The sequence below is a fragment of the Leptidea sinapis genome, chromosome 12, assembly GCF_905404315.1.
Source record: "Leptidea sinapis chromosome 12, ilLepSina1.1, whole genome shotgun sequence".
Classification (NCBI taxonomy): Eukaryota; Metazoa; Arthropoda; class Insecta; order Lepidoptera; family Pieridae; genus Leptidea; species Leptidea sinapis.
The window spans coordinates 3,242,226-3,254,731 of record NC_066276.1 but is presented as its reverse complement, the minus strand read 5'-3'; the positions used below and the strand labels follow the sequence as shown (position 1 = coordinate 3,254,731).

Sequence of the window (12,506 nt, the reverse complement as noted above, 5' to 3'; positions counted from 1 at the left end):
GGACGTGTTGACTCGCCAAAATCTGGCACGGCACTGTCAGTCTCTTAAAAGATTATTGGCGGAATTAACACTAAAGAAAAACTCAAATCATTTGGATCAGTATATATAATACAATTTCTCTTACAACAATTTAAACAGTAAATGTAGGAACATTTAACAGGAAAATGTCTCAGTATATAACAATGTTAGAGTTACAGTTTTGATTTTCAAGTTATTTTTATTGTTTACTAAAAGTGCAAAATAATTATGTATTGGGCAAACAAAAATAATTAAAAGCTTCCGAAATATGTCACTCCAACGATAACTCGACCATAATAGTCAGCATAGCATCAATAAAATGATTTCGTATTACTTAGACATCCTGCTTCTCAATACAGTCACCTTCAATAGCTAAATAGCTGTTTCGTGCGTCCCCGTCATTTATTGCCTTAAAAACATACATCTTCTCCTCAGCACTTTCTTCCGGAAGTTCAATTGCATTTTCCACTATCAGTCTATGTATTTCTGGTACAGTTTTATCCTTTGTCTCCGGCAAGTATTTATAAACCAAAATAATAACAACAGAAGTAGATAATCCACTTAACAAAAAAACAATGTGCATTCCTAAATTATCGAATAAAAACGGAGTAATTTTTATTGAAGTTGCAATTAAAATGGACATAACAATCGCTCCCAGTGAAAAATAAAGGCTTCTGTATTTAACTGGTGCTAATTCACCACAAATACAAGGGCCTAATATAATTGGACCACAACTAACTGCGGTTGAAAATATCGTTAGCAATACTATAGTAAAGTATTGATTTTCAGTTATAACTGACAATTTTATTAGGTACAAATACAGTGATAATATCAATAAAAATAAAATCTCGAATAGACTTGTGTATAGAAGTAATGCTCTTCGCTTAAAATATTTTGAAAGAACACATCCGACGTACATCCCCAAAATAGTAAATCCATCTAAAATTAACATTCCGTTATATGCAGCTTCTTCGGATGTTGTTATTTTCTTAATTATTGTAATTGCATATGCAGAACATGCTAATTTACCCGAACAAATATAAAGAAGCCCTGTCAGAACGGATAATAGAATAGGTTTGTAAAAAGTCTTCATTTTTATCGCTTCCATATATTTCTTAAATTCATTCTTTATGCTTTTCTTTTCATTGACGTTCGAAAGTTTGGCTTTATGTAGTTTTATTAGAGAAGACAACTCCTTTTCAGAACCAGGGTCGTGTCCATTGAGCCAGCGATGGACAAGAGCACATTCATCGAATCTTCCTTTACTAGCAAGCCACATTGGAGATTCAGGCCAAAAGAAAATAGTTGAACTTAAGGCACAACATACGAACATAACGATGGCAATATTCTTCCAATAAAAAAATGCACCAATTACATTTGCAAACCAAATGCCCCAGAAGAAAGTGGCAGCTTTAACTGTTAGAAACACTCCCCTGTATTTAGGCGATGTGTATTCCGTATATATCATAATTGATACTGTCACAATTGCTCCTGGAAGAACACCAATAATCAATTGGCAAATGATGATTTCGGTAATAGTTGTGCTGTAGAAAAGTATCATTGTACTAATCAATACTAAAATCCATAAAAATATCGCAGGTGCGCGTCTGCCATAATAAAAAGCCATTATTGGTAATATTATTGTCCATGGTACACCAGCATAGGATGTCAGAGATGAAGCTGAAATAGATAAAAATCATCTCAATATAATAGTATATTACGCACCTAGGGAGAAAAGTAGGTCATTCTCACCCGCAGAATTTTGACAATGTCCTACTTATCTCGCGTGGTGCGTATATGCGAATTTTTTTCCCGCCTGGAAGAAAAGGTCGCTTTTAGTCACTGTTACGTGGGACAAATTCGTCTTGCCGGGAGGGAATCGCTCACTTTTGTCCCTCGTACCGGGGACTAAAAGACAGCCTTTCATCGAGGTGGGAAAAAATTGTATATTACGCAACTAGGGAGAAATGTAGGTCATTCGAGCCCGCGGAATTTCGGCAATCGCGGGTGGCATTGTCCTACTTATCTCACGTGGTGCGTATACGATTTTTTTCCCACCTGAATGAAAAAGTCGCTTTTGTTCCCTAGGACGAGGGACTAGTGTCATCTTGCCGTAAGAGAATCGGCCGCTTTTGTCCCTCGTAAGTGAGAAAAGAAATAAAACAGCTTAAATTAATATAAGCTTTGCTAAGAAGTTAGTAAACATGGAACTCTTATTTAGGAAGATATGTATATAGGTACTATCAAAAAGCAATAATTCGAAAATCATCATGACTTCAATTTAATCACTATATAAATATGATATTATTTTAAGCAAACCTGTTAAAAAAAACAGACACTACGAAGACAATTTGTTTTTAATTTATTAAATCATAATATCTTAAAGCTTCCCCAAGTAGAACTTTGGGATTTACCTATAAAAAAAATTTAATAACTTGCTCAAGAACCAAATAAAAAAATTATATTACAAGCTGAGACCCGCGGCTTCGTCCGCGTATATAAAGGGTTATTTTTTTTAATATACATAATAACATACTCGTATTATATGAATCTTATTTCGAGGAAGTTTGCATGCTTGCTCTTTAGGAGGTTATCACATCTACAAAATCAATGTAGTAGCGTCACTCGAATTAAATTATATTAAGTTTTGCATACGTTAATTTTGTAAACTTGTTTAGCTGAATAACGCGAGGATTTTTTCAAATGCAAGCCGAAAATGGCTTTAGGATCAGACTAATGAAAAAACCTAAACTCGGAGATCGCATTTCCACCTCATCAGAAATTATGAATTTGCTACTTGAGGTTGAGGCGAGTGAAAGAGACTTGTGAACTTTGGCCATAGACTTAAGGCGAAGAGTAAGCAGAAAACACGCAAACTTTTTAGACAAGTTTTGTGGTGAAAGTATAGCATTTCGAGCTATGAACACTACTTAATCCTGTGACACATATCCTTAAGTCTTATTTGTAGGTTGCTAATGCTTGCTGTTGGTTATAGTTAACACTGCCGAGCCTTTTTGAACTATCACATTACTTTGAAGTTAAACAAGTTTTTTGGCATGGCGTGACGCATATTTTTGGTACTTCTCTCAGAAAAGTTATTCTTATATCTTGTACTTTTTTGTATAGGTTCATTTCTTCAGATTAGTAGTGAATAACGAGGATTGTAAGCATATAAACTGGCATATAATTTGGCATAGTTGTAGCTTTAAATTTTTCACAAATCCCGCGAGAACCATGAATTTTTCTATGTCCTTTCCCAAGCTCTATTCTATCGCTGTACCAAATTTCGTCAAAATCGGTTCAGTTGCTCCTGCGTACAAGCGTAACAAACAAACTTACAATCGCATTTATAATATTGGTAGGGATTTCACATAAAGTTTTGAGCAATCATGTATTAAATAAGTAATTTATAAAATATGACTGTATAAATTTTCCTGTGTCATTTTTGACCTCGAATTTCATTTAGTATATCTATATGAAATTCGGGGCGTAGTTACTATCGAAGACTAGAATATAACATAGGAGTACAAACCTAACAACTTGGTAATGTATTACCAATTCGTGTGTCCAAGCGTGGCTGACTGTTAACGACATGTCAATCAAAATAAGTTTCAGTAAAAATAGATTCGCTTTCCTTTTCTATTTTACTGTATGACAGCTAAAGACATAACTTTAGTATACTAGCGTAATAGACAAACACTCTCCTCTTTACGGCGTGACTAAATTTAAAATGTTCATGTGTGCTAGTTTTACTATCAGTTTGCGTCGCAATCAAATACATTTCAATCAAATGTATTTTAAAAATGCCGTCGTGTGTTATGAAAAAGGATAAAAACATAATATAAAAGTATTTGTGGATACATGAATATTTAAGGGAGAAAAAATTGTGTATCTGGTATACCCCGTACCCGCACACACACTAACATAAAGGTGCTTCACTTGCTTATATCACGGCGTGGAGTCCTTCTTTTTTTACTAGTCCGTGCACGACACCATTATATTTTGTTAATTTAAATCCGTTAAAACACAGAACAATAACGACAAAAATACTAAAATTAAAACTTGATCCAATTTGACAGGAGACTAATGGACACTAAATTGTTTCAAAACGGTTTAATGGTGTTCATCTATTCCGTCTCTTTCTTACACCTAGGTTTTTATGTAAGGATAGCTATCTCACTTGCACACAGGGTTCGTCTATTACGGTAGTACTGAGTTTATGGTTAGAGCTTCTTAGTTATTCTCTCTTTCTCGCTTTGTTCGTCCTATACGCTTGTATATTTTAAATCATCTATGGTATATATCTAAATATTATAAATTTTGACATTATTGTACAGTACAAATAATATATAATACGCAAGCAAAAAATAACTTACATAACCAAGATTCCATTTCTAAGCTAATAATGTCGGTTGTATTGGCCTCCTTTCGTATTTGTGGAATGAAAACAGTCGGGGATCCAAAATAAAGGCCATAGCAAAAATGTAAAATTGTTTCTCCGGAACAAATGTAAAACTGAAAAAAAAATAAAGTTTATCTATTAGTTATCAATAATTACCCGACCTCAAAAGAATTAGGATGGTCCATTGGCTGTATTTTATGTTTGGTAGCACAGAAGTTGTTTATTTATTTCATTTTAATTTTTTTTTATTGAACTGAAAACTTCTTTAGTTTTTTTGGGATGAGTATAAAATGTAAAACTCGCGTCAGGACACGTGGCCTGAGCGAATATTCGTTAGACAGTCTTTGAAATCATGGATGAAAGATTTATTCTTGTAAATAATTTTAGTTCGGCTATTTCAATTTAATGGTCATTGGTCCAGTGGTTGAATCATTGTGATTGTGAAGCCGACGTGAAAACACCGCGAACTCGAGGGATCGAATCACAGCCGTGAAATATTTTGACAGTATATTATGGATGAAAGTTGAATTTTCTGAGAGATAAACTGTTTAATGTAAAATAATTGTAATAGTTCTGAAGTTTTATATAAATAAACATACACTTATATAAATAAATACACATAAATTTAAATAACACTTTTCTACTGATAAATAAGGCAATTCGTGCGAAAATATTCCCAACCATTTCAAACTATTCAAACATTAATAATGTTCAAGTTTTCACTTCCCCGGCAGTACCCGTTACCCAGTATACACATTATATCAATTTTTGCACTATCAAAAACAAAGTAGCATATGCATACAGAATGATGCATGATAGGCGGTTAATGGTGGCCTAGATTTTTGTGGGGGTTATTTCGATATAGAGGTAGTTAAAGCCTTTCTCAGATTTACCAATGGGAGGCTCCTTTACACAGGATGCCGGCTAGATTATGGGTACCACAACGGCGCCTATTTGTGCCGTAAAGCAGTAATGTGTTAGCTTTAATTATTGTGTTTAGGTCTGAAGGGCGCTGTAGCTATTTAAATTCATGGGCAAATGTGACTAACCCTTATGTCTCAAGGTGACGAGCGCATTTGTAGTCCCACTCAGAATTTTGAGTTTTTCAAGAATGTGTGGCACTGCATTGTAATGGGCAGGGCGTATCAATTACCATCAGCTGACGTCCTGCTCGTCTCGTCTCTTACTGTCATTAAAAAAAAAGCTCTGATCAGGATATACCTAATGCGTGCATGCGTATCTTATGTCATTAATTACATCTTTCTATTTAAAATTACATATTTACAAGCCCTCTCATTTTATGAATTGTCATATCTAATGAAATGTAACTGACTAAATTATTTGTATTGTGAATAAATAGGTATGTCTAAGTCAAATACCTAATAAGTTATCACCATAATTTTATTATTTTATTAATAATATACCAAACTTTCTCCTGCATAAACACGCTGCATCTTATGGCATAAGTATTAAGATCTCAATTTATTAGCATAGATTACTTATCGCTGCTAAGAAAATTACGCGACAATAACCAAACAAAAAACACTACACTCTTTTTCTTGATAAAAAAAAGATTTAAAAGATTGAAAAAACGATTTAAATGCATCGTAAACAGTGCCCAGTTAGGTCGAATTTAATTCGTATAAAATTATTGGAGTCTTTATTGACATGAATAATTAGGAAGACAAAAAGAGCACACTAAATACTTATTACATTCAGAAAAGTTGTTTGAATAAAAGGTATTTTAATCGACGTAAAATTGTTAGCCATTAAATAAACAATATTTCATATATATACAAATACATCTGACATCGGCTAATATCTGAAGATGATTTAACAAGCGATTGGTCTCCGCTTCGCTCTAACTAGATACCGCAGGCGAAGTCACACTTTTACTACGCCCACATAGGCGTACTCGAGCCAGACTCGAACAATGTGTGACGCTGACATGCCACATGTTCTGTTAAACTTTGCTTATAATTGAAACTAAAACGTTGCGTAGTAAAACTTTGTAAAAATAATACTACAAGAAATAAGAAAGACACTGGGATCACATATCATCAGTAAGTATTTTGTATTTTATTAATTTCGATGTAAATAAGCGTGTTAGATGAAAATGTCCGAAATACGATAGAGCTTGCAAACTACAGCTTGGTGACTGAAAAAAAAGAACCACTTATTAGATTAAGGATTGGTCTCCTGCGCTCCAACTAGATACCGCGCTACCTAAGTACAATAGCTTTTTATTACAACAACTATTAGATGCTTGTGTACGTGGCATCTTGACACACAATGGCATCTTTCAAAATTTGTAACATACGCTTTATGTTATTTTACATTGAAATTAATAAAATACAAATTACTTACTGATGATATGTGATCCCAGTATATTTCTTATTTCTTGTAGTATTATTTTTACAAAGTCTAACGCAACCCGGCCTTTTAGTTTCAATTATTATCAAAATTACACAGGACATGTGGCACGTCAACGTCACACATTGTTCGAGACTGGCTCGAGTACGCCCACTTGGGCGTAAAATTAGTTGCCGCACTTTGGGACTACGCCTGCGGAGCTTAGCGGAGACCAATCCTTAATCTCCGAGCTTTGGGTTCAATCAAGAGCAGTGGTGAAAAGAATACAGTGGCATTGTAATGAGCGCATCACTTACTGTCAGTGAACATCTTGCCCGTTTCATCACCTTTCCTTATGAAAATGTGAATATAATATAAAAACTATAATTATTATAATATAAGTTCACACTGGCTGTTTAGAAAGTCACATGGCCGCAGCATTTTTTTAATTAGTTGTTTTTTTACATAAAACTCTTCACAGCTGAAAGCAGTTCTATTTTTGAAGTTCATTCCGGCCCTTAGAAAGTAATTTGTATAAGTTTTTCTCTTTTTCCCTCTCTATGGAGGGAAGCAGCATTTTCCACCCAATAATCAGATCAAGACAACATTACTTTCCGAGTATGAGAAATGAAAACTTCTTTGGCGGCGTTGAGAACTTTTCATGGGATGGGTATGAAATGTTAAACTCGCGTCAGTATACGTGACCTGATCGAAATTTCGTAAGACAGTCGTTAAAATTATGGATTAGAGGGATGAGACGAACAGGACGTTCAACGGATGGTCATTGACACGCCCTACCCTGCAGTGCCGCTCAGAATTCTTGGAAAACCCAAAAATTCTGAGCGGCGCTAAAATTACGCTCGTCATCTTGAGACATAAGATGTTAAGTCTCATTTGCCCAGTAATTTCACTAGCTACGGCGGCCTTCAGACTGAAACACAATAATGCTTACACATTACTGCTTCACGGCAGAAATAGGCGCCGTTGTGGTACCCATAATCTGGCCGGCATCCTGTGCAAAGGAGCCCCCCGCTGGTCAATAGTTCTCAAGTGCAAAATTTTTATGTAATACTAGCTGACCCAGCAAACGTTATATTGCCAATATTAAAATCGCGATACAAAAGTAACTGTTGATCGTAGATGGGTGAAAATTGAAGTTGTATGTATTTTTTAATGCTGACTCATAATCAAACAAATTTTTAAAAAATGTCAATAAAAAAATTGGCGTGGACCAACCTTAACATTTAGGGGGATGAAAAATAGATGTTGTCCGATTCTCAGACCTACCCAATATGCACTCAAAATTTTATGAGAATCGGTCGAGCCGTTTCGAAGGACTTTAACTACAAACACCGCGACATGAGAATTTTATATATTAGATAAATTGTCACTTTTGTGTACGATAGCGCATTAAATCAATGTTGTATTTAACCACTTAAATGATAGTTCTTTTATACTGATAAATAAAAAAAATCGTGAGAAATTATTCCATAACTATTCTAAAATATTAAAAAATGCACAACGTCAATGTTGAAGTTTTCACTGCCGGAGTGCAATCCGTTTTTTTATCGGCCTTACAAATGAAATTGGCATAAAGTTGTAACTAAATATAAACCAAGAATATGTAAAATGTTTACAAATAGACATTTTGCTTACGAATGGTTTGTTCGGACGTATAACGTTTCCCGCGTTTATTTGCAAGGCAGTTTGTCATTCGGAAAACTTCAGAATTATCATTGTATTGACAGTGTTGTCAACGATAATGTAAACATTTTGCATTTTCTTTGTTTATCATCAGTTATAACTTTATACTAAGTTTATTTGTAAGGCCGTAAATGTATATATCTGTATCGAGGCACAGAACCATATGAAAAAAAAAGATACTTATGAACAGACTAGTACCTAAGATTGAAAAGTTATTTACATATATTATTTCAGCTTGCTTTTTAACATATTTAATATGTTTGCCTAGCTGGTTTGAGTCATGCACAGATGACACTTATGTAAAGGTTATTAATTATTTATATTAGGTAAATAATTAATAGGTACTTATGTATGACTTCGTTTGCGTAATAAGCACGTAGTACTGTTAAAAATCTTTTTTTCTTAAAACTTTATATTAAATGAATATATCGCCATATTTCATCAATTAATATAAAAATAATCTGTTAGATAAAGCTAACAACTTTAAGTAATCTACCAACTATAGTTAGCAAAAATTAAGTTTTTTTTTACCTCCTGAGAAAGTTGGAAAGATATAAACATTCTAATTATTTATTCATTTTAAACTATTCTTTCAGTTTTATTTCTAAAGGACAGGTGATACATCAATATTATATATATATTACCAATAATCATTTAATTAATTCCGTGCATTTTCATATTGATTCACATTTTAAACCTTCTCTGGACTGCGACAAATAATTCAAAACCTAAATTATCCAAATCGGTCCAGCCGTTCTCGAGTTTTAGCGAGACTAACGAACAACAATTCATTTTTATATACATAGATCGAGTTGCGTTGTGTTTGTAATGTTTTTGTTAAGTTGCATAATTCAAAAATTGGCAATAAATTCTTATAATAATCATTTCAATAATACGTGCAAAATTGCTTTTACTTTTCATTTGTTGGATTCTTCGATATTTTAATTATTGTAATAAGAAAAACCTACTGCTACAACCTACCTACTCTTTTTACCATTTCTACTTCTTGCCACTTCTTCTCATTAGCTCAACCCTAGACGAAGTGGCGGTAAATTTAACAATGACATATAATTTTTGACATTCATAAGTGTCAGTTCCGTGACCTACATGATTAAAGTGATTTTGATTTTATTTGATTGCTAAAAATTATCTACAGTTAACTGTAGCCGGTGCATGTAATGACAGGCAGGGAGGACATGCCATGTTAAGTCTCAGATTAGTGGGCGCAGAGCAGTGTGATTGGGGTTGTGCCCTCAGGTAATTAATACATCTAGAATCTAGATAAAGCATCTTGTTTATATGATTAATAGACATCAGATAAATTTAAAATCACCTGGCGGCCTACTCCTTAAATCGATATATCGTGGCATTAGTCGTATCGAATCCTACTCTTAGTTACATCGTATTCAATGTCGAAACGATGATTCAACCAACCAACCATAGTTGAAAATGTCAGAGACGAATATTCGAATTTGACAACTAATAAGCGTCACTTTTACGATAATCTCAACGACACCTTCTAGGCTGTCGTTGCTATTATCGTTTCAAGTTGTATAGATATATTTGCCGTACAATATACATACTTACTTAATAAATTTTATTTTAAATATATGTGATTTGCTATTCAACAGGATTTTTTTACTACCAAGTAATTAAAGTCATTTTGTTGATCGTTTATGCGTAGAAAGTAATGCAAATGGCCGCTTGAGAAATAGGAAGTCGACGAGAAGGGTTGAGTTACTTTTTTACATTTTAGTATCCGCAAGTTTTGTATTATTTATTCAATTTTATATGGTCATATTATATTCATTACATAATTTGTGAATATTTACATTTTGTGTAAATGATGCAAATTGGTGGTGCAGAGTCTGGCATGGACCTTTGCGCCTAAACTATGATTTGACTTTTGACACTTAACAGCGACATAGCACAGATAATATTTAGTTTTTCATTCGCTCTACCATCGTAAAAAAATAAAATATCAGTCTATGGTTACGATGTTGTTACGATAAACGATTCGGAATACGAACATTTGTAAGGGTAGGATAGGTGCGATATATTATAGGTGTATTGTCGTATCGTTCCGAATATATCGTTGTCGATTTTGCGAGTAGACCTCCTGTACTTAATATACTGCGAGTACAATATGTAATATATTATATTTATTTATTAACATACTTTAATAAAAACGGTTAACACCAATTACATTAATTACAGTTAATTTATTATTAATTTAGACATTCATCTCGCTCACAGTACTTCAAGCATTCTGACGTTATTCCCGTCCATTCATCTGTGGATGGAATAGAATAACAATAAAATCGAGATTTGTAAAAAAAAATATTTAGGGGTGGGTTCCCCTTATCATTTAGGGATATGAAAAATAGGTGTTAGCCGATTCTCAGACCTACCCGATATGCACACAAAATTTCGTACAAATGGGTTTAACCATTTCGGAATAGTTTGGTAACAAACACCAGGCCACGAGAATTTTATATATAAAATATTTACTTTTATATTTACATGATTTGAACAGAAGTGACGAAAAAGACGTACCTACACCTGATGATTAGTGATGCTCTTTGCCCATTATAAATTAGTGATGTGAAAAATCTTAAAATGATCATCACAATTGCTGATAATTTCAAAAGTGCAGTAATTTTAATAGCACACTTTAGCTTGGCGGTAGAAAATGGCGCTTTTGTGATGGACCTTTCTAGCTATACTACGAAACTTAGAAACCGAAGATTAATTAGTCTCTTCGACCATGAACCCTCAACATGAGGGTTAACAATACAACAATATTCAATCTTAAAAGGTTAATTAATTATGATCAAATTCAATCACCAAGGCGGTATTTTTATTAAAAAGAAGTGTTGTGAATGAGATCTGTTTATGTCAGTACCCTCAATAATAATGTCCACATTAATTCTCATCTAAATTTCATTAAATTAAATTAATAGTTACACTATAATTAATCCAATAACGGACACACTGCAGTTTATAAATTTTAAACAAATCTTTCAATTTGAACTATTCTGTGTTATTACCACAAACTATTCTGAATACATAATGTATTTTTAATCAGCCATGATAGCACACTATATTATATTTAGTTGAAAAACAACAATTTATTATTTCAGGCCAATTTTAAACAATTGGGATTCGCAAATAAAATCTAAGTAATAATAATGATTCTTAATAATGCAATCACAGTATATCTCAATTTATATTTATTCAAAACTTAATATATATTACACCTTAATAAGTAATAAAATAACATACTTGTCTTAAAAATGGAAGCCACGTCATTTTCCTGATGAATTCCGGATTCCTTTCATCCATCACAATTCCATAATTATAATTATTGCATATAAAATTATTTAATGCACTTCGGATGAGCGTTCGCTTCAGACACAGGCGTATGGCCCTTACAACTCTTACGAATCAAATAACACAAAAACTACGAAACGAATTTAAGAAATTAGTTCTGTGAGTGTTGTTGGTAATGATTTGTAGTATATCATTTTATTGTCATCTTAAGGCCTTCTTTAATACTTATCAAACAAAATGTGGTTTATACACTTAACTTTATATTAGTAACAATAATTAACTTACAAATATTTGTAAATTAGTAGCAGTAATTGTAATTATTAACGGCGTGTATTTTATCAGGATACTTGCAATTAGTTAATAGAATACATTAGATAAATGTAGGAAAGCGCGTTAACGCCCATTTAAAATTGTATTTTTAATAATATTATCATAACTATGGGTCTCAAATAGAAATAAAATCTCTTAAGTTGGACTTAACTACACTCCGTGTAGTAATCCCCATTAAAATCAGTTCATTGGTTTAGGAGTTCACTGGAAACAAACATCAGGACACTGGATTTATATATCTTATCTTAATATATATAAATTACGTGACACGTTGTTTGTCCGCGATGGACTCCTAAACTAATGAACGGATTTTAATGGGGATTACTTCATGGAGTGCAGTTTAGTCCAACTTGAGAGATAGGATAGT

General features: G+C 33.1%; 1 protein-coding gene across 1 annotated transcript; it reads right to left on the bottom strand.

The window, feature by feature from the left end:
- Window positions 1-208: 208 nt before the first annotated feature.
- On the bottom strand, window positions 209-11,908 carry LOC126967051 (facilitated trehalose transporter Tret1-like). The gene is made up of 3 exons (XM_050811380.1): window positions 11,762-11,908; window positions 4,395-4,533; window positions 209-1,698 (listed from the first exon to the last, which is right to left on the bottom strand). The coding sequence occupies exons 1-3, from the start codon at window positions 11,819-11,821 to the stop codon at window positions 353-355; spliced, it is 1,545 nt and encodes a 514-aa protein (XP_050667337.1). The 5' UTR covers window positions 11,822-11,908; the 3' UTR covers window positions 209-352.
- Between the last annotated feature and the right edge of the window lie 598 nt (window positions 11,909-12,506).